Below are 22,982 nucleotides of genomic sequence, written 5' to 3' on the forward strand. Positions count from 1 at the left end.
GCTGCACAGGTCCACCTATATGCAGACTTTTAAAAAAATAAATACAGTACAGCACTCTTCCATACGATTTTAATAACTATCTTTTCTCTAGCTTACTTTATTGTAAGAATACAGTATATAATACACATAACAGTATGTGTTAGTTGACTGTTTATGTTATGAGCAAGGCTTCCAATCAACAGTAGGCTAGTAGTAGTTAAATTCTGGGAGAGTCAGAAGTTATACAGGGGATTTTCGGTTGTGCAGCGGGGTCAGAGCTTCTAACCTCTACGTTGTGCAAGGGTTAACTGGAGTTTTATTTGTTTGTTTGTTTGTTTGTTTATTTATTTATTTATTTATTTATTTGAGAGAGAGCAGGGGGTGGGCAGGTGGAGAGTGAAAATCTTAAGCAGGCTCCACACTCAGCATGGAGCCCGACGCGGGGCTCGATCTCACGACCCTGAGATCACAACCTGAGCCAAAATCAAGAGTCAGAGTCTTAACTGACCGAGCCACCCAGGTACCCCTGTGCTCTTAACCATTATACTCTCTTGCATATCTGTACACCTCTTTATTTGGAGATATATATATATATAGAGAGAGAGAGAGAGAGAGAGAGAGAGAGATACCTGGATCTATACACACACACATACACATATTCATTAAAGGAAAAAAGATCTGGGATCATGCTATTTGGCCATTTGCTCTTTGCAGTTAAGAATCGTCGCACACCTTAGATCTACCTCTTTCTCAGACGCGGTAGCTAATTTGTTAATCCGGTGTCCTTCTGATAGACATATGGGATGTCCTCAAAGTGCTGCAATTACAAATAAAGCTGGAGGGCACACGATTGAGTGTATTTAGGCGACTACTTCTGTGGGCAAGCTCCCCAGCCTACTGTGTCCCATTTGAGATCCCCAGAAGCGTGCGTACAGGCGCCCTCTCTGACTGTGGGCCGTGGTGACAGGGCCTCCCCTGGCCGCAGCAGAGGCGTGCTTCTGACGTCCTTCTGTCACTAGGGACACCAACCTGCAACCAAGACATGAACAGGCACGGGCATTTGTCCCTGTAGCTGCGCTGGGAAGCCCTCAGAAAGACGTGTTCTGGGCTTAATGATTTGCAGGTCGGAAAAGTGAAAATCCTTTGCTGTCCTGCCTGGTTTTGCAAGAATATACCATTCCTCCCGTGGATGGAGCTGATCCGTGCCATTAGCATAGAGTTCCCCTACCTCTCCCCTACCTCCCCTACCTCTCCTGATTGTCATCCTCCCTTCATTGACAGTAATCAGCTGACGTATCTATGCAGACTCACTCCGCGTAACTTTGGGATCTGCTCGGCATGGTCCCCTGATTGAGCTCGATGTGCCACTGGCCTTGTGCTTTGCTGTGGCCCTTTCCAACTTAAGTGATCCTTGCTTCTTCCAGTTGTGAAAAATATATGAATGCATCTCTTAAAGGGCCAGTTTGAATCCCGTCTCCTTTCTGAAGCTTTCTTGGTGAGCACAGCCACATCCTGACTTCTGGGCTATCCATACGCCTGTGGACGATGGCCTTTCGCAGTTCCCGGCTCGGGCACATCGCGTCTCCCCGAGGAAGGCTGGAGGCGCATTGAGGGCAGGCACTGAGCCCTTATCTAGCGCACGAACAGTGCTGAACACAGCGTCAACATGCTGAGAGCACACAGATGAGGCTCCTTTCTCTCCTCCATCCTTCCTTTCTGTGCACGCTGAAGGCAGTGTAGTTATCTTAGGCCACTGCTGCAGGGTTCCACTGACTTTTCAAAGATCAGTGTGACTAGGAGCCAACAAAGTGCGTTTTCAGGGGTTACAAAAGCTGATTTTTGCAAACTAAATGGAGTGTGTTTATCAGCCGAGTCGGATGACTGATTCGTTATCCCACGAAAACACAGGGCAGCAACACAATTACACAGAAGTCCTGCTGTGCTCTCGTGGGATAGAAGGGAAACGGGGGCTTAGGTGGTGACAGCGGTCTTTTGCCTCCGCCCGAGCTGGTCAGAGCCGAAGGACTGAGGTCACTGATTTGGATCCTGGCTAGTGTCAGCTAATGTAGATTGTGGGGTCCGTGGGATTAGGACTCACTTCGTTTGTGCATCATACATATTGACTAAGGGTCCAAGTAAGAGGCAGAGAGGACCCCCAAGCTGAGTAATCAGAGAAGAATTTAGTGAGGGTTCGGTGACAGTGTGGACAGGGTTTCACCAACCAAGGAGGAGTAATGCAGTACCACTGGGCTGGCCGCAGAGGAGAGCCGGTCCACCCCGGCCTGAAGGGCTGAGGCGAGGGAGGAGGAACCAGAGCCTGGAGGGGGTCCTGGAGCGGGGCCTGGAGCGCAACCAAGAGTCTAGCCCAGCAGGCGCTATGGCCAATCTGTGGCCAGGATGGGAGCCGGGGCAATACATACCCTGGTCTTGTACCCCATCAGCGCCTTCTGCTGACTAGACCCAGCGGGAAAACCTATTGTGCAGTTCGTACCGCATAATATCTTGGATTCTGTCCAACTCAGAAAGTGATCTGTCTCCCACTTCGTGTCCTACACCACTTGATCTGGACTGCTCACATGGCAATTCTCCTGCCACCTGCTTTGGACTGATATGCTGTCCTCTGCGAACTTCTAGCCCCCGGCTAACTCTCCGTCCTCACCCCTCCCCGGCCTCATTGCCCAGGCCTTGCTGGAGCCTTGTCAAGAGCCTTGACCTGGTTGGGGTATTTCATTGCTCTGTTCTTGCCCTTGTCCTGCTTCTTCCTTTCCTCCCTGCCACTCCCCCATTCGCTTCCTCTGCTCCCTCTTCCTCCTCCTTCTGATATAAGTCACCTGCCAGAAAACCCATCCTTTCGAAGTGTACAACTCAATGGGTTTTTTTTTTTCATTATACTTCCAGAGTTGTACCAGCCATCCCCACAATTGATTTTAGAGCGTTTTCACTTCCCCCACAGAAACCCTGTACCCATTAGTGGTGACTCCCCAACTCCTTCCTCCCCACAGCCGTGGACAACCATTAATCCGCTTCTGTCTCTAAAGACGTGTCTCTGGTGGGCGTGTCACCTACGTGGAATCATACAGTATGTGATCTGTTGTGTCTGGCTTCTTCCATTTAGCATAATGGCTTCAAGCCTCATCCACACTGTAGAGTGTCAGCCTTCTTTTTGTGGCTGAATAATACTCTATTGTATGACAATACCCCATTTTATTTATCAGTCGATGGACATAGGAGTTGTTTCTGCTGTTCGGCTGTTATGGGTAATGCTGCTATGAACAGTGATGCACAAGTTTTTGTATGAATATATGATTTTAAAAATTTTATTTATTTATTTACTTATTTACTTATTTACTTACTTACTTACTTACTTATTTGCGAGAGAGAGACAGCAAGAGAGAGAGAGCATGACCAGGAGGGGAGAGGGAGAAGCAGACTCCCTCCTGAGCAGGGTGCCCGACATGGGACTTGATCCCAGGACCCTGAGATCATGACCTGAGCTGAAGGCAGACGCTTAACTGACTGAGCCACCCAGACACCCTGAATATTATAGTTTTTTAAATAATTTTTTGAAAGGTTTTATTTATTTGAGAGAAAGAGACAGAGCACGAGCGGGAAGAAGGGCAGAGGGAGAGGGAAAAGCAGACTCCCTGCTGAGCAGGGAGCCTGACATGGGACTCGATCCCAGGACCCTGGGATCATGACCTGAGCCGAAGGCAGACGCCCAACTGACTGAGCCACCCAGGCGCCCCTGTATGAATATTTTTGGATTCTTGGGGGTATATGCTGTTTTTTCTGCCCTACCTGGAATGCCTCACCTTACCCTGGCTCATTCCCTAGCATCCCTCAGTCCTCCACAGGAGTTGGCCTCTCTCTCTCTCTCAAGAGCTCTGACTCCCCCTTTCCCTCACGGGCTCCCACAGTTCATGTTCATCCAGACTGCTCTCCACATGACAATGTCACTGATACCAAGTTCTTCTCATGTCTTTCTGTTGGCTTCTGAGCCCCTTAAAAGGCAAGAACTATGTCATTGGGGGCGCCTGGGTGGCTCAGTAGTTAAGTGTCTGCCTTCGGCTCAGGGTGTGATCCTGGCGTTCTGGGATCGAGCCCCACATCAGGCTCCTCCGCTGGGAGCCTGCTTCTTCCTCTCCCACTCCCCCTGCTTGTGTTCCCTCTCTCGCTGGCTGTCTCTCTCTCTGTCAAATAAATAAATAAATAAAATCTTAAAAAAAAAAAAAAGAACTATGTCATTGGATTTGTAACACCTAGCATGGTTCTTGTTATGTTTGGTGGTGAATGAATGAATGAATGAATGAGAGCAGAGACTGTCCTACAAGCCTGCCTTGAATATGGATCTGTGAAATGAATAGATGAAGGTCCTGTCCCTGATCTGGAGGAGAACAAGGCAGGGTGGTTCTACATTCTCTTTTTCAATCACAGAAGATACTTACATCTGAAAACAGAAATGGGGATGTGTGCGCACAAATGTTTGTTTAGGGAAGGCTGCTGTGTGGACAGGGCTTTAGCTGGGGTGGGGTGGGCACTAAATCTAGCTTCTGGGGACCCTTTCCTCCATCTCAGAGCTCTGTATCTAGCAGCTTTCTCCCATCCCCCTCCACCTCCCGACATTCGACATTCGGGGCTGGCTGTACACAGGCTGAAGGCACTGACGTCATCCCCAGCAGCTGTCTGCACGTGCCTACTGACCGAAATGCCAATCTTTATTTCTGCAGGTTGGTGAAAACCCTGTGTCCTTGGAGAAAGCCGGTTCCTGTTTTCCTGAGGGGGAGCCCGGAGCTTGAAAGGCCGCAGTTGGCACTTCGAGAAGGAAAGTGGAGAGGAGCCTGGAGCGATAGGAGCCACGCGGAAAGGGACTAGGGAAGCCCTTTGCATATCCAGCTGCAGAAACAGACACCCCAATGCTATTTACATACAGCTCTCTATATATAAGAAAAACGAAAATATGAATATTACTATTCAGTGCATGTCTTGTCGAGGACACAGTCCCCTCCCTTTTCTGCACCTTCCCATGTGAACTTTGATACTTCCGTGTCTGGGGCACTTGAAGAGAGACGCCTACTGCGTACCTAGAGAATGTGCAAAGACTGGTGGGAATTAGCCCCAGAGTCGACCGACCACCTGGGGAGGGATGCTGGTGGAATAAGTGATGAAATTGCAAAAGGCAAAGTAGAAGGAAAAAAAAAGAAAGCGTGGAGGACAAGGGGCCAACTCTGTAGGGGCAGTCTGGGATTCCTCCATTTTTCAAAGTCTTGACAAGTCCTAGTCTCTCTGTACCTGTGTAGGTAGATAGCCAGTCCCACTGTCACATCAAGACAAATGGGATTTTTTTTTTTTCCTACCAGTCTGGTGTCTCTGGTGCTTCTCTTAAATTTTGCTGGTGCTGTGTTCTTGCTGGTGCTGCCGTGGCGTTCTGTTGCCAGACTGCAAGGCCAGGGGAGAAGAGAGATTTCTATTTTGCTGTTTCCCCAAATTCTTTTTTTTTTTTTTTTAAAGGGACAAGTCGCAAAAGTGCCACTTGAGAATCTCTGCTCTTTCTCTGTGGGGGTGAAAAATCCAGAGGTGTTTTGGAGCAAACCTTGGGGTCTGGGAGGGACGAAGGGAGGGAATGGTATTGAGTGCTTGCTGGTTACTGAGGTGGAAAGCTGACCTCATATGTGACTTGTTTGCTATATTCTCTACCCCCGAGAAAGTATCCTGGGAGTTCAGCCCATGGCCTCCCCCAGTCCCCAGTGGGATTTCAGGGCATAGGTTTTATGGATTAAAGAGCCAAGAAATGGCTACATTCTGGTCAAGGGTGATTTATAAGCAAGAGGCACTGGGGGAGGGAGCCGGTCATTTAAATGAAATGCACCAGCATCTCTATGACTGACAGAGAGTCTGATTTTTTCCCCCCAGGATGAGCTATTTTCAGAAGTTTCTAGAAGGGCTAAAAAAAGATGTGTGCTGGACCGAGACTTGGCTGCAAAGACCCTTCAGGGAGCAATGATTATTTTTTGCTTTTATTTTTTAAAAATGCAAAAAAACCACAAAAACAAAAACCCAGGTATTATTCCTCTGTGCTGGGTCTCACACAGCGCCGTGTACAAACCCGAGATGGTGGGGTGCCAGGTTGCAGGGTCAGACTGTCATTCTGCAAGGCTGGATCTGCAGGTCACCACCCAGTCCCTATGGACAGGGGGTCCACTGGGCTGATGAGCAGACACCCTTGCAGTTCTAAGAAGCCAGCAGAGGGATCAGCCGTTGTTGAGGCTGACACGGGGCTGAATTATTCCCCACAGGCTTTGTTGAAAATTACCAGGTCCTTTAGAATGCAGGACCTTTTAGTGCCGTTGCAAGACGCGAGCTGTCTTTCTTTCTTTTATCCATGCCTTATGTTTTCCTAAAGAGACCTTTAAAGACAAATGTAACCCAAAGCTGCCAAGGGTGAGGGCAGCCCCCACCCCCATCCCCACCCCCAGACAGCTTGTTGATGGAGAACTTGCTTCCTTTCATTCTGGGGGCCCTCCCCACGGTTACGTTTGCAGGGGGTGGGGGGGTAGACAGGGTCTGCAGAGAGCAGCAGGCGACATCCCCACCAAGCCATAAACTTAGAGAAGGCAAATTAATGAGAATGATATGAAACACAGTCTCTGCCTCTGTATCGTCACTTTCCGAGCCAGACACTAGAGTCTTTCCAGCCCAGCCCATGTGCTGGGGAGGGGGTTTTCATTACTCTAATGCTATGTGATCATGGCTCTCTGCTGCCTTCAGGCTGCACCTTCAACACTGCAGTGGGGTCCTGCTGACCATCTAGACACAGGGGAGAGGGGAAAGGTCAGAGAATCCCTTTCTCAGCCCCGACTTGCCTATTAGCTTCAGACATTTCCGCGGGAGGAAGTGCCCGGATTGGCCGTTTGGGGCAATTCTGATTTCAATGAAGCCACACTGCTGAGAACTGGGCACCCTTGACCTCCTGATGGAGCTTTACAGCCAAGTCCCTTGTACATATTCTCTTGTATTAATAGAAACTGTGTATTTATCTAATCCTGGCTTTTTCTTGCACATCATTAATTTGAGTGCACTTCTCGACTGCCCCGATTTTTGACAAGGGGTTGTTTTTAATGCTTGTTTTTATATGAGATTTGACTTCTTGATGGACATTTGTATTAGGAAATTGAAGCATGATATATATGTATATATCGTCTCCACCGTCTCTGAGGGTGCATTACTTGGATTGCATGAGATAGTGGGGTGGTGGTTTTTTTTTTTTTAAATATTTCCACAGTGTGCAAAGTGCTGGCACCATCCCTCCCTCTCTCCCCCGCTTTTCTCTGGCTGCCAAGGAGTCATTGATTTTGATTAGCTTCACTGCAGAGCGTCTGTGAAGAGAGGGAGAGGGAGGGAGGCTTTGAAATAAATTTTAAAAAAGACCTCATATCGGGTTTCAGCAGACAGCAGTGTGTGTGTGTGTGTGTGTGTGTGTGCGCGCGCGCGCGCGTGTGTGTGCGCGCGCGCGTGTGCATGTCCATGCAAAGCAGAGGGAGGCCTCTGAGATCATTGTTTAGGTAGCTTGCTGCATAATGAGGTGAGGAGCAAACAGAAGGGCCTCCTTCCTGATGGTGCTGGTTGCTCTCAGAGGGTGGGGGTCCAGGAACCACAGGGATTGGAGCCTCCTGGGACTTTAACCTTCCCATTCCAGATTAGATCCATTCCCTAACTGAGGCTTCTCTCCCCATCCCCCATAAGCAAGTAAGATCTCTTTACCCCATTTCAAATTTGGGGTTCCATTTCACGATCCTTCTGGCACAGATGTAGCTGGAGTGACAGGTGTCTGGGGGGAAAGCCCCTTTCCCTCTCTGGCTGCTGTCCATGGTCCTAGGCCATGAGCATCTCCTAGAACCCAGTTCCCATTTTGTTTTCCTCTCTTTGAGCTACTGGAGACTGCTTTTCCATTTCTTCCAGTGGTCTCATTTAAGAAATTCTTTTCTATTTTGATGAAAAAAAATGGTGATTTAAACGATATTGTCACCGAACAATGTGACTTTGGTTTCATAATTTATGTAGCTGATCTCGTACTATTAACCATGTTTTTGACAGTGATAAAATATCACTTCCCCTAGTTGGGAAATTGGGGGAGTCCACCTCTGATCCCACACCAGTATCTTTTGGGGACACTGGTTGGCCACTGTGGACTTTTTGAGTGTCCACCTGGTATCAGAAGCTGCAGTGATCAGAACGCAGGTTTTGTTCTTCTATATTGGTACCAGTTCCTTTTCTGAATCTTTCCTTAAGTCAGCCTGAGCCATTCAGAGAGTCAGAAGCTGCTTGGGGGGTGAGGGGGGGACAGGCTAGACAGCCTGGCCTTGTCCCATAGTGATGGAGGATGTAGATGGCAAAGGTGTCATTTTAAAGCTTAAACCTAAAGTTTTGTTAAAAAAAATATTAATTTGTTCATTCAATACCTATTTCTTGAGCACCTACAATGTGCCAGGGTGTATAATCCCACCTGGGAAGAAACTTACATATGGAGCATGGAGGGGCAGTCCTGTTTGGAACCAGACGATGCTAATTGTCCCTTTCCAGTCTGGTTCAAGGTCTTTTAATACATTTATCAGGTCATCCCTGTGACCCCAAGCCTTGCTGGCAGATTGTTCTATAGTATTTGTATTTACTGAGCACTGCATCGTCATGAAGGCGATTCAAAAGCCTGTGACCTCAACTCACTCCCAGCACGAAAAGACTGGTTCTTGCTGCTTCTCGCGGTAACGAAAGCCACCATGTACAGTGTGCTCACCAGCCCTGTGCTGAGCGCTTTACACGTTTCCCCTCAGTTATTCCTCATACCCGTTCTGGAATACAGTAGTTATTTCCATTTTACAGTTGAGGAAGCTGAGACTCAGAAGTTTTGCAACGTAGCCTAAGGCTGCACACAAAGAGTGAAGTGGCCGAACCGAGATTTGAACTCAGGTCTGTGTGACATCCCCCCAAACCCATGAGCTAACTGCCCTGCCACACTGGATTCCCTCCTGAGCTGCTCCAGGGCATTGCTAGTTCAAGGGCAAGCACAGCCTGTGGCCCAGCAGGGAGCAAGGGAGTCTGACTTAGACCCACTATAAGGAGTGTTGCATTTGGAGACACTTCAGGACAGGCTGGATGGTTTAGTTGGGGATTTTATGTATCTGTTCCCTGCCATTTGTGTCCATAATTTCTATAACGTCCCTGGGAGGAGCATCTAGTTTGCAAACAGGCCCTGTTCAACTTCCTAGGATATGCGAAGCTTTTTTTACCTCTCCTGTCCCCTCCCCGACCTGAACCCTGAAGTCTTTTGCACTGTAAGTGCCCAGGAGCCTATGCGTGTATGTGGCAGGGATGGCTGTGGGGGTGTTTGGAACCTCAGGCCTCTGGCTCAGCCAGAGAGGCAATAAGCTTGGGAACATTGTGTTCTGGGTTCTAACCTTGCTGGTTTGTTGTGCTCTTTTGTAAGAGGAATTTCGTACCTTGGAGACGCTTTGTACATATTTGTAATGACTTTATTAAAAAACGGGTTGTGTGCTTCCAGCCAAAGGCCTTTGCGTTTTCATTTCCTTTTGAAAGGCTGGTAGTCCTCAAAGATTATGGGAGGATCTGGCTGCGTACCCCAAACTTCCCTCCTTCCCTGGGGCAGAAGGCCACACACTCATCACCCTTGTCTGTCTTATTTCTGAGAACTCTCCAAGGGGAGGATTGGTCTAAACAGTACCCTTGGGTTGGCCAAGAGGTTGAGAGAACTTGCCTGACAGTTCAAGATCAGTGCACAGATCCCTCACTTACACGTGGCACCACACAGATAAGCTCATGGCCGTGCAGACCAATGTCTCCAACTATGGGGACATGGGTCTCTCTTTCACCTACATTTACCTGGTCTAAGATGCTCTGAGCGATCAAGTTGTAGTCTTTTCCTAAGAATGGTGGGTTGAGGACAGGCTGTTTCTCTAGATAATAGATGCTTTCTTTTTCCTTGGGGACCACTCCTTCCCCACTCTCAGTCCGTGTGTCTTAGAGGCATTGACCCTATCCCCCTGCCCACCTCTGTCCCCACAGCCAGGGCTCAACACCTGATGCTATCAGTGTTCCAAGTCCCAAAGGCTAAAGTGATTGGTCTGGGGACAAACTAACAAGTCAACCTCAGGACTCCTTCTGGAGCGTTGGGGAAGCAGAAGCTCCTTGCTGGGGTTGCTAAGCTGATGGACCATAAGCATAGAGCTTTTGGAGGGCCTTTTACTGCCACATGGGATGTGACTGCCTGGAAATCAAATGGTCTCAGAGGAAAACAGAATTGAGGGAAGGAAAGACATGATTCTTATATCACCGAAGCCCTGAATCCAGCTATATTCGAGGCCCGTACTGTTACACAAGCAAATAAAGCCTTTCTCTTACTTAAGCCATGTTTGAGTTGGTTTTCAAATAATTGCAACCAAAAAGTTCTGCCCGACGATGTTTTTGTGACCGGTTTCATACCGATGTCCCGAGAAGCATGAATTGTCACCTAACACTATTAATTTACGTTTTAAATATCCATCATCATCTGACACCCAAGGCAAACCCGTCTGGAATCATCGGCTCATACATTCTGGGTCTGTCCTCTGGTTAACCACTGTGGTGGGCCCTGCGGGTCCCCTGCCCAGATCCCTTCTGACGTCTTCTACCAGTTCTGCATCCCCATCCTGCACTTTTGTGTGCTTTGTGGCACGTGGCCCCTTCAGAGGCTCGGGGCCTCCTCCACCAGCAACCCATATCCAAGGACTGAGGGTGTACGCGTAGAAAACCTCAGGGTGGGGCAGACTTTGGAATGCAGCTGCTGCTCTAGAGCTCGGAGGGGCCACATGCAGCTGGGACTTCTCTGAAAGTCACCCTCTTGTTTGGTTTCTTCCCCCTCCCTTACTGGTTTCTCCTGGGAGCACTTCCTTAATAAAGCATGTGCAACTCAACGGATCTGCTTGAGGGAAAAACCAACAGCAGACAACCCCCCACTGCATGAGGTGCTTCTCGGCTTTTCTTCTCCAACAGTCCCACCCGGCTTCAAGAGGCGAACGGAGACTTGAGACCACGAACCCAAGTTTCATCGACAGATGATGTTTATTAGTAGAAGGGAACTTAAGGGAACATTAAAAACACCAAGGGCAGCTCTTTTCAGCCCAGAGCAAAATTACGTAGAGATTTCAGGGCTCGCTGAGCCCAGCCCAAAGTCTTAGGCACCTGGTGCCTCCCAGCATCTCTCACATTCTCCTCTTACGAAGGTAATGAGCCTGTTCCATCCAGGTCCAAAGCCTGCCCTTTTATTCTCACATTTATTATGCCCAACATCTTTTACATTAAGAGGGCCATTTCCAAGAGTTTCAGGAACGTGAGTCAGTGAATCATAAAATATTAAGGGCAGGTACTCCAACCTGATACGTGATTAATCCTGCTTATAAGAAAGGAGTTGTAGAGCCAGGATGGGCAATGGAGAATGTTCTTCTTTCCCAATGACAACCCTTGGCTGCTTTTGCCCTCATGGTGGGGAACCGATGCAGCCCGGTGTTTGGGAGACTTCACTGGCTACTGTTCCTCCTTAGGGCAGAAGTTCCTCCCATTCAAAAGAAAACCTCCAGATGGAACCTTCCCCCAGAGGATAGGAAATGAATAAGTAAAATCCTAAACTAAATCATCCCACCTGCCCTCAAGTATCCCGTGTGTGACACTGTTTGTAACGTCAGAGGCATGGCTCGCTATTTGAAGAATGTTAGAGATGTGTGGGTTTCTTTTCTCTTCTTTTGGTGGCATGAGTGAAACCGGCAAAACCCCGGGTACCTTCCCCACTACTCTACATTGTTAGTTTCTCTGGCTCCAGCAGATAATACACAAGGTTTCACCATCCTGGAGATGGCTATGGGGAGGTGAAGTGACTTCCCAAAGTCATGCCGAGTTTGGAATCAGAATTCTGCTCTATTCACTCTGTCACAAGCTAGCACGTTAATAAATCTCCAGCTCCAATTTCTTGTGTCTCTTTGATGGCCTCTGCAGGCAGGGTGATCTTTCTGATAAAAACCAGTCACAGAAGCTCCTGTTGCTTCCCTTTGGTTCTTTCTCAAGGCAGGGGGACCAGAGCAGCCGCATTCACCCGGACCCCTTTTCCCTCCGCTTCCCCTTCCGACTTGATTATCCAGGCAAGTGGGACTGTAACATCGTAGCCATTGCCATAGTAACAGAGCTTGAAAGATGCCATGCTGCCCTGGAAGGGATGTCTTGCTGGGTACCAGGAAAGAGCCAGGGATGTCAGGCACAGGAAAAGGTCCTGGCTTGAGAGCACACAGGGGCAAATGTCCTGAAACTATTAGGGATGGGTTGGGCTTGTTATTACTGGCTGAGAGAGAGGTGGCAGCCAGTCTCCCACCATTTCTGCTGGGGCTTTGTTGCTAATCTGCTCACGAGCCACAAGATTGATTTCTCTGTAACGCTGCTGGCACCAGCCCATTGTGCTGAGCTTGATGGTGAGTGAACAGAGTGGGGAGAGGGTTAGGGCAGGCAAGATTCCAGGAGCTTCTAAGTGATCACCTGTGCCGTCTTCACATTCAAAGCAGGGACGGTCTCACAGGTGGAGAAGCTGTTCTTTACAGAGCTTAGCAGCTCTGCTATAGAGATTACAGAAACTCTGACTGCTACTGCCCTCTATGCCACCATCTTGGCTTGTGGAAAAATCCATAACGTGGATCGTTCATTTTGCTCTCAAGGCCACCAGGGGAGAAGGCGATGGCCACAGGCACTGTTGACAGGCTGAGACTTAAGCGAGGGAAAGGACAAGAACAGAAGGAGAAGGAGAGAAATGAAGACAGGTGTGGAGACCCAGTGATATCTGCACTGGGACTGAAGCTGGCCATTCCTGATGCCCAATGCCATTGAGCGTCCCAGCCAGAGCCCAGCAAAACAGCGATTTTAAAGACCAACTCTTCCCATGAATCCAGCCACAGCTAGATTTCCAGAGCCAGTGCTCCCCGTTGGCATCCTCCGTGCGGCCCAAACCAAATGTGCTGTGCACCTGGGCTGTGCACCTGGGCTGTGGGATGGGCATCAAAATCACCTCTTGTGCTTCTAAAAAACCACGTCTGCCGGGCCCCACGCCTGCAGTGTCTGAGCAGCGGGTGAGCCTGGTGGTTGAGAGTGTGGGCTCTGAAGCCAGACAGAGGGTCCGCCACTGCTAGCTGGGTGACCCTGGGGACGTTACCACGTGGAGCTCTGTGCCTCAGTTTCCTCATCTGTAAAGACAAAGAAACAACAGTGCCTCCAGCCCAGGACTGGTGCGAGGATTACGAGAGGTCATCTGAGCAGGGTGCTCAGCCGGCACGAAGTGCCTGGTACACTCAGTTATTGCAGGGACAAGGTGGGGCCCGGCATTTGTATTTGCGAAATGCTCCACAGTGGTTCTAATCTGCAGACCTGCGCCATCTGGGGAGAGGCAGTGATCTCCAGGCCCTTCCCTGGGTACAGCATCAGATCACCATGAGTTAAAGTAACAACAGGCAGGACCTGTCTATCACCAGTCCCTTCCCTTGGAGGGCGCAGGAGACCCACCCGGGAGGAGGCCAAGTCTGAGCCAGGAGGCTTGTAGGGGAAGAACGGCCGCACTAAGGATGCACGTGCTATGCCACATGACAGAAGAGGAAGGTGACGGTCGGGAGGATGGGGGCCTGGCTTTAGGGAAAGAGATGGAGAAAGGCAGGAGGCAGGATCGTAAATGCTTGAGGCCTGTGTTCCAGGAAGTTCCCAAGAGCCGGACCCAATCATGCTGGCCATCCCTTGGCTCCCAGAGCGTGCCTGGGAGCTAGGATTCCTCGTTCTTCAGCCCTAATACACCTGGAAGTGTGCCGAAGTGGCCCCATCCTTCCAGCAGCGCAGGGTATCCACGGCAACCGAGCGGCAGAGCGGGCAGGTGCGCTCCCGGTCCAGCCAGAGGCAGAGGCACTCCTCACAGAACACGTGCTGTGGGGACAGCAAGCAGTACGACTGGGGACACTTCACCCAGTGTCTCCTGTGTGCCAGCCTCAGTCTTAGGAGCTGGGGACATAGCAGCGAACAAGACAGACGACTCCTGCCCTCACAGAGCTTGCACTCTACTTGGGGAGATGACTGGCCACATGAATCTCCAAAATGTAGAGGACATCAGTGATAAGTGTTGAGAAGAAAAGGCTGGGGGAAGGGGATAGGGAGTGCTTGGGAGGGCTGCTGTGTTCAGCATGGGGGGCCAGGAGGACTTTCACTGAATACTGACATTTGGGTGAAGACTGAGCCCTGAGGATCTTTGGGAAAAGAGTGCTACAGGAAGAGAGGAATGGCTTGTGCAAAGGTCCTGAGGCAGGAGTATGCCCGTTGTGCTGCTGAGCCTGGGGCTGGAGGGTGGAAGGCTGGGGCTGAGGTCAGAGAAGCTATGGTGGGATACAGATTGCATAGGGCTCTATGGCCCTTTGGCTTTTATTTGGAAAGAAGTAGGGAGCCATGGTAGGGCTTTGAGCAGAGGAGTGACCTGAACAGGATATGCATTTTTAAAAGATGCCTTTAGCCGCTGGGTTGAGAACAGAGCTCAAGGGTTAAGAGAAAGGCAGGGAGACTGGGAATATCAATGAGTTCTACCACTTTCTGGCCATATCACTTGGACAAATGACTTAACCTCCCAATGCCTCAGTTTTCTGATCTGTAAAATGGGAGAAGGTCAGGAGGAAGTGGAGGGAATTCCCTTCCTCTTTTTTAAGTAAGCTCAATGCCCGATGTGGGGCTTAAACTTATGACCTCAAGATCAAGAGTCCCATGCTCTACTGACTGAGCCAGCCAGGGGCCCCCCAAAATGCTAAGAGTACTTCACTTATAGGAAGATTGCTTCACATTAAAAGTGCTTAGACATAACAGTCAAAGGCAGCATACGATTCTCAGTTGGAGCCTGGCTGGGGGAAAACCCCAGCTATGCAGGATATTTTGAAGACAGGTGGAGAAATCTGGATATATACCACATATTAGATATAGTTTACATCAATTTTAAATTTCCTGAATGTGACGGTGGAATTGCAGTTATGGGAGAGGATGTTCTTGTTCTTCAAAGGTGAACACGGAAATATTTTCAGATGAAGAATCAAAATGTCACCAACTTATTCTCAACAGGCAAGGGGGAAAAACATTTACATTAAGAAAAGGCAAATGTAAAAGGTTAATGATTAGTGAATCTACATAACAGATAAAAGCGTGTTCATTCTACTATCCTTTTGCTCTGCAGCTTTGAATTTTTTCAAAATAAAACTGATAACTTAAAATGATAATATGAAAATCCAAATACAATGTTCTTAAAAAGTTTTAAAAGATTAAATTAAAAAGCACTTAGAACAATGCCTGGTCAATAGTTAAGTATGCTATCAATGTTGGCTATTACACAGTAAGGATTATTGTTACATTTTATCTATTTATTGTTTATTATCTGTCTCTCCCTGACAGACTATAAGCTTCTTGTAAACCCATTCCTAGCACGGTGTGCAGTAGGTGTCTAACTGTAAACAGTGTTCTAAAGGAGAACTCCATGATGCTCCATGCAACAGGGGACCAGTCTGATCCAGGGGGTAGTCTAGGAAGGCTTCCTGGAGGGGAGCACACTTGTGTTAAGGCCTGAGGGATGTTTAGGAGTTGAATGGGTGAAGAGAGGGGGGTAGGGATAGAGCATTCCAGGCTGAAGGGAGCAGCTGTGCCAAGCTCCTGAGATGGGAGGGCGTGGAGGCACTCAAGGATGGCCAGTGTGGCCACAGCAGGAAAGTGCAGGGAGTGGGCAGCAAGAGGTGAGCAGGCCACACAGAGGCTCGAAGGCTGTGCCTGGACGCTCACCATGGTCTGAAGGGCAGGACCCAGGGGTCAGCAGGCCCAGCAGCTTCTCTAGACTCCCACCCAGGGCACTCAAGACCCTCTGTAATGGTGCCCTCCCCCTTCCCCCTCATCAGTCCCCCGGGGGTGGCCGATGTCACTGACACACTGGATGACTAGCAGTGCAAAGCTGAGTCATACTGCTAAGCCTCAGGGCAAGCTGTAATGTCTGTCTGGGATGCCTATACGCCCTTCCTCCATTCTTATCAGCTGGTGGGTGCCTACTTCTTACAGAAGACTTAGCCCAAGCCATCACACCTCTCCTTCTCCGTGATGTCCCCTGTCCTCCATGCCTTACTGTCTCCTGCAAATGGAAGTGCTGAATGTGCCTTCCCCTTCCAGGTTCCTCCTGGGGAAGGCCTCTCTCCAGCATCACACTCACACCTCTGGAATGATCCGCAAACTCATCTGTCTTGTTCACTGCATTAAGGGCTTCTGGTGGGCAGGGACCACGCTCCCAGCACGGTTCTGAGCATGTGGCAGGTGCTCAGGAAATGTTTGCTCAACGACTGAATGAGACTTAACCTTGTTCCCCAGGAAAAGGAGGTACTTACGTAGAAGAAAGCAACACAAGTCCTGTTCACGGGAAGCTCAATACTTGAGTCAGGTGAACAGGACATGAGCAGCTTTTCATTCCTTCATTCAAAAAACATTCACGAGGCTCTCGCACATCTCCTTCAGCGGTTCTCAAATGTTTTGGGCCCAAGGCCCCTTTACAGTCTTAAAAAATCACTGAAGATCTCAAAGAGCTTTTGTGTATGTGGGTCAAATCTGGCTATATTTACTGTATTAGAAATTGAAACCAGGATCTATTGAAAACACAAGATTCCACAAGCACATGAAAATGAACGGGAATGCCAGGGGGTATGGGCCACACTCTGAGAACCACTCTTCTAACTGCTCATTTACCATTTGCACTGCCCTCTGGCTGGTAAACTTCGCCAGGGCAACGACTGTTGTGTTCCCACTGCCTAGCCCGCCTGCACACAGCAGGGACTCTGTAAATGCAGCTGACAAAGGAATGCCTTCCCAGGTAGGTAAGGTGGGAGATTCTGGAGAAACCAGGATGGTTTAGACCGGGCCACTACTCTCCGGAAGCTCACAGTCTCCTCCTCAGAGAATTAGGCAGGATGGAATCTAGTGCCAAATAAAGAGGTTCAAAGAACACTCATCGATCCAGGGGCCCAGCTGGAGGAGGTCATCACCTGGGCCCGCTTCCAGCATCTGGAGAGAAGGATGAGCCCCTACAGAGGGAGGGGGAGGAGGGGCCCCCCTGGGCGGGGAAGCGTAGGATTGGGTGGGTTTATGATTAGTGGGGAAGGCAGGTGGCACTAGGTCGTTAACGGTTCCCTGGCTGTGTCTCCTGGAGCACGGAGGCAGGTGAGGAGCCCCTGGGGTCAGATGGGCCACCCTCCCCTCCCCCTGAATTCTATCCGGATTCCCTAAGTTTTGCTCAAAGATTCAGAGCAGGTGGGTAAAGTGAGGGCTGGGGACAAGAGCCCCCACAAGCACAGAAGCTAACCCTCATGAGAGAGAGGAGGCTCTGGATGGGACAGGGGCATCTCCTAGCCCAGCACTTGGTGTTTGGTATGAGTTGAGAAAGAAGGAAGCAGCCAGGACAGGTCTGGGTGGATTGTTCTGGTGAGGAGGACAGGTAATGATCACGGGCCCTCTTCCTCATTGAGCACAAATGCTGTGCCAGGCACTGCTCACGTCCTTTACGTACAGTCTCACAACAGCTCACAGACCAACGTGACTCAGAGAGGGAGAGCCACCTGCTCAAGGGCACACAGCTGCTAGGTAGTGAGGCTGGAATTCAACTTCAGGGATGCCGTAGGCTGACTTCTACTATGACTCCCAGGGATCTCCTCCTCCTGGGATTCACACCCTGTGTGGCCCGTACCCTCCCCTTGAATGCAGCTGTACTCAGTGACTTGCTTCAAACCAAGGGAATACAGTAAAGAGGACTGGATGTCACTTCTGAGATTAGATTACAGCAGACAGGGCCTTCCGTCTCACACTCTTTCTTGGGCCTCCCACATGTTCACTCTGATGAAGTCAGTGCAACAAGGAAGCTGGGGTAGCTTCTGGCCACACCTACCAGCGAGGAACGGAGGCTTTGTCCTACAGCCCACGAGGAACTGAATCCCGCCACTGCCACATGACTGAGCTTGGAAGCAGATTCTTCCCCATGGTACCCTGGCTGGTGTCCTGACTGCAGCCTGGGAGAGACTTTGAAGCAGGGGACCCAGCTGTGTGTGCCTGGATTGCTGATTCATGTAAACTCTGAGATGATAAATGCTAGTTGCTTTTAGCCGGGGAGTGTCGGGCTCATTTGTTAGGCAGCAACGGGTAACTGATATAAGAAGTGTCTGCCTCCATAGCAAACACTCTCGCCCATTACGTTCTATTTATACTGGTCACACATGCAGAATGTGGGGAGGGATGTTTGTAGCACTTGACTGGGAAAACGACATTACTGAAAGTGGGGCTACTATCAGACAAGGGACACACACACACACACACACAGAGCTAACCACAGACCCTCCTGAATCTCACAAACCTGGCCACCTTGGTCCAGCTTTAGAATTAAACACTTCCACTGAGAATCAGCAAAGCACGCTATGCTTTCCAAAACCCACACATAGATCTACACGTCATCTCATTCGACTGTATTAAAGAGCCTGCAAGCTGCTCAGGGCGAGCATTTTCATTCCTGGATGACAAGAGGACATGGAGGGTCAGTGCCGCAAAGAAACGCGTTACCTAGGGTTGCAAAGTTAGTGCTGGGACGCTGTCGGTGCTTGGAAAGCACCTGGTGCGTAAACGCATGGATGGAGGAGTCATCACAGGTGCCGAGTCTAAGCCCAGCTCAGCTGTTCATTCAGTCCCTGGAGGTGACGCACACACGCTTAGCCGCACAGGGCACAGCATGCTCCTAGGCATTTCCGGGAAAAGGGTCTACTCTTTGAATGCAGCCTTGAGAACATCTCAAAGCAGGAGGCCGCATCTGGGGGAAGGGTCCTGGCCTCTGGAATCCGGGGCTCTGGTTCTGCTACCGAGAAGCAGGGGGACCTCAGGCAAGTCTGTCTTTTCTCCTTGCTGAGCCCACCTCCTTCTCTGTAAAAGAGGGTCCCTGTTTCCCCCACAAGGTGTCTGGAAGGATGGAAACGAGTAAGGCCTGTTACAAAGCAGTAAGTATGGGGCACCCATAAGGACACAATCAACAGGAGTCAGCGTTCTCTTGCCCTCTTTCCTTTACATTATCAACACTCACACAAAACAAAACAAAAACAAAACAAACGCGTAGTGACCAAGAACTAATTGCACTCTGACTTTTCTCTTTGGAAAAAATCCCTTAAATAAGCCAAGTTTCTGACTGTGTGTTGAAGGTGCCCTTTCCTTGATGCCCCGTCGCCTGGCAGGAGGCATGCCACAGGTACTTGGGGAGGGACTAACTGGGCAAGTGCGTCTGTATTAGTGGAGAGCTCAGGGTCTGCCTGAGCAGCTTCCATTGACAATCGGCTTCCCAGGCTCTGATGGGTGGTGAGGAGGGAGGCGGGGCATATGTGTGAGTGACACACTGTGCTTAATTTGATATCCCTTTGAAGAACAGATAGGATGTTCCTTTAGCCTGGTGAGCTCTTCATCTACCCACTCATTCATCTGGCCTGTTCATCTATCCATTCATCCATCCATCTACCCATTCATTCATCTACCCATCCATTCCCCATCTCCCCATCTATTCACCCACCCAGATGTCCATCCATGGGTCCATCTACTCAGTCATCCACACACTTATACCTCTTTCCATGCACCTTTATACTCATCTATCCCCCCTCCACCTGGCTACCATCCATCTCCATCCCAACCATCCATCTATCCATTAATCCATCCATCTCAGCCCACCTATCTCATTCCATCTACCCCATTCTTTCCTTTCCTTTCCTTCCTTCCTTCCTTCCTTCCTTCCTTCCTTCCTTCCTTCCTTCCAATATTTACTGAGTCAGTACTATGATTCTCCTGCTAACAAGACAGACACGGTCACCACTCTCAAGTTTGCCTACGCTTTGGCAAAGATGAGATAGACCTTACACGACCAGTTGCCCAATTAACTAGCCGACAACTGGGATAACTGCTATGAAGGAAAAACACAAGGATCTTTGAGGCCATACTGCTGGGAGCACCAGCTAGTCCGGGGAAGTGGAGTCAGGGAAGACTCTGACCGAGGAAGAAACACTTGACTCATTCATTCATTCAAAGCGCTCAGGAATTAGTGAGGCCCTTTTGCCTGCGTAGGTCATCTCTGCCAGTCCAGTCCCGGCTCCCGGCAGCAGAGCGAGACCGGGTTGGCCAGGACCGTGGGCTCCAACCACTGCCGTGTGTGACCGGTGCACCTAGATCTGGGACAACCCTCCCAGGAATTCGAATCCAGCTTTGGGAAGACGTCGTTGACACCAGGAGAAGAGTGGGAGAGAAACAAGCACACGAAGGCTGAGAGGGAGTGCCAGAAAGGAAGAAGCAAGGCTTTCACCTTGACATCATGTTCAAATAATCACTGCCACTGAGAAGGCTATACAGATGTCTCCGAACCATATGAAAAGATGCTCAAGTGCACTCGTAATTAGGGAAATGCAAATTAAAACTGCACTGAGATCGCGTTTGTCACCTGTCAGATTGGCCAGGCTCAGAAAAGGCTGGAACGCGCGCAGTGTGTTGGTAAGTGAGGGGAGCAAGAGGTCGTGTCGCTCTCTGTACTGGGAGCGTAAACGGATACACTCTTTATGAAGGGCAATTTAGCAATATCTGTCAAAACTGGATACCCTCTGACCTCGTAATTCCACCACTAGGAATTTATCCTATCAAGAGCTCGCACGTGTGTGGAATGGAATGCGTGCCAATAAGAGCCGATATGGATTGAGCCCTGACCACGTGCCAGGTGTAGCTCTAAATGCTTCCCTGGCATCAACTCACTCAGTCGACAAGATGGGCCCAAGTAGGTGCCGTAGATCTCCCCATTTCTGACCTCTTAGGACAGCCACCATTGTAATTACAGAAGATTATAAGCTACTAAATGCCCGTCCATGGGGAATGATAAAACCAGCGGTGGTTCGTCCACAGAGGGGGAGGAAACGCAAAGGAGCGGTCTCTTAAGACAGAGTTTCCAGTCAAAGAGGAAAGATGCAGAACACAGCTTGGGGAGAATGTGCTACAACAGAGGTCTTTCTGAAAATGACACACGTGTGTGTGTGTATATAGTGTTTTAATTCTATAAAGCATCTCCACGAAGATATAAAGGAAATTAGGGAGCTGGGGGGAGGGTAGGAGGCCAGTCACCATTTTCCTTTTTGTATCTTTAAAACATTTAAAAAAAATGAACTTTTAACTTTGGAATAATTTTAGACTTACCTAAAGGTTGCAAAGATGGTATAGAGAGTCCTAGTTTAGCCCCCTCACTAAGTTTCGATTCCCCAATATCATCAGCTTGCTTTACTCGCTTTACTTCTCCATCAAAGACAAGAAACCCCAATTGACACATGACTAACCACTGAATTCCCAACTCTATCTGGAGGACCTCAAACTGGTTTTCCTACTTGTGTCCCTTCTCTGTTCCAGGATCCAACCCAGGTCCCACGCTGCATGTAGCCCCCTGACTCCCAACTCATGAGTTCCTCAGTCCGAATTTTGAGTCATGCAACTATATTCTCCGTTTAAAAATAAATAAAATGTAAAAAACAAACTTCCTAGCAGCCCCCAAATAGCAATAAAAGAAGAAATTTTGCTGATGCCAAAAAAGGACCTCACCTCCTCCCCTCTGAGCCCTAGGTGGGGGTTGGTGGTGGTCGCCGAACAGGGGAGCATCCGTGCTCCCATTCCTACCGGTGTGCGGGCTGTGCCTCCTGCAAAAAGCCTTCCCAGCCTGGAGCTCATGGCTCTCTGTCCCAGTCCCCCGGGATGCTGCATGAATCTCTCTTACACAGCACTTATCACTGCTTGCCTTGTTTCATAGTTATTTATGTATGTGTGTCTCCCCAAGGAGACCGAGAGCTGTCAGAGCCGGGAACAGGGTCTGTGTGCCCTCTGCCTCCCCTCCCCGCTATCTGATAGGATGCTTTGCTGCATACACACCTGCTGAACTCACATCTTAGCCCCCGATGTCAGGAGCAGGAGGAGGGGTATGTTTAGGGAGTTAAAGGGAGTAACCAGTACTTCCTGCTATGGGTCAGTGGGCCACAACTAATAACGAAAACAGACAGTAATAGTAATTACAGTGACGATAAGAATTTTAACAAGAGCCATTTTTATGGGTGACTAATTCAAATTTAGCTCTTTCCTCAATGATCTCATTTAATCATAATCATAGCTCGATGAGGTAGGTATTATGATGCCCATTTTATAAACGAGAAAAACCGAGGCTCAGGGAGATGAAGTGATTTACCCTTGCAGGGCCCAGAGTGCTGCTGGGATTCCTAGTCCGGCGGTTTTGACTACACCACACTAAATTTTTCATCTTTAATGGTTGACTGATAAATCCAGGGCTCAGAGAGGTGAAGCAACCTCCCAAGGCCACCCACCTAGTAAGAAGCAGAGCTGAGATCTGAACCCAGGTCTGATCTGACTCCAGTCTTGACCACACTATTCCCAAAGCCCCATCCCAGAGCCCCAAGATTTGGTGGCGGGAGAGGCACATGGGACTTCTGCATGGGAACACGGCCCCAGAGGTCCCTCAGCCTCTGTTCCCCGATGGCTCCGCCCTGCCCCGCCCCGCTCACCTGGCACATGAGGATCAGAGGCTCCCGGAACTCAGCCTGGCAGATGGCACAGATATCACCAGCTTCTGTGCACTGCTGCCCAGTGGCCCGGACGCCGTAGTTCTGCTTGAGGGAGGAGAGAGAGAGAAGCCCAGCTGTGGACCCTCACCAGAGCGATGCCCTCAGAAGCACGGTGAGAGCCGTTTCCGGCTCCTGGTTCTTTTGATCTCAGTAGGGGCCATTTGAAGTCAGCTCACCTGGGAGGTGCAGAGAAGATTCAGGGCTTTCCTCACTCCGCCCACACGACCACAGATGTCGAATGACTGAAAAGAGAGGAGAGTGATGGCT

General features: G+C 49.5%; 1 protein-coding gene across 1 annotated transcript in view; it reads right to left on the bottom strand.

The window, feature by feature from the left end:
- Window positions 1-11,097: 11,097 nt before the first annotated feature.
- RNFT2 (ring finger protein, transmembrane 2) overlaps window positions 11,098-22,982 on the bottom strand; it is a 66,337-nt gene continuing 54,452 nt past the window's right edge. The window contains exons 9-11 of the mRNA XM_008688931.2: window positions 22,892-22,957; window positions 22,656-22,757; window positions 11,098-13,968 (exon numbers count right to left, since the gene is read on the bottom strand). Of these exons, the coding sequence (XP_008687153.1) occupies window positions 13,834-13,968; window positions 22,656-22,757; window positions 22,892-22,957 (303 nt within the window). The 3' untranslated portion in view covers window positions 11,098-13,833. The remainder of the gene's footprint in view (window positions 13,969-22,655; window positions 22,758-22,891; window positions 22,958-22,982) is intronic.

The sequence above is a fragment of the Ursus maritimus genome, unplaced genomic scaffold (genome assembly GCF_017311325.1).
Source record: "Ursus maritimus isolate PB19 unplaced genomic scaffold, ASM1731132v1 scaffold_33, whole genome shotgun sequence".
NCBI classification, from domain to species: Eukaryota; Metazoa; Chordata; class Mammalia; order Carnivora; family Ursidae; genus Ursus; species Ursus maritimus.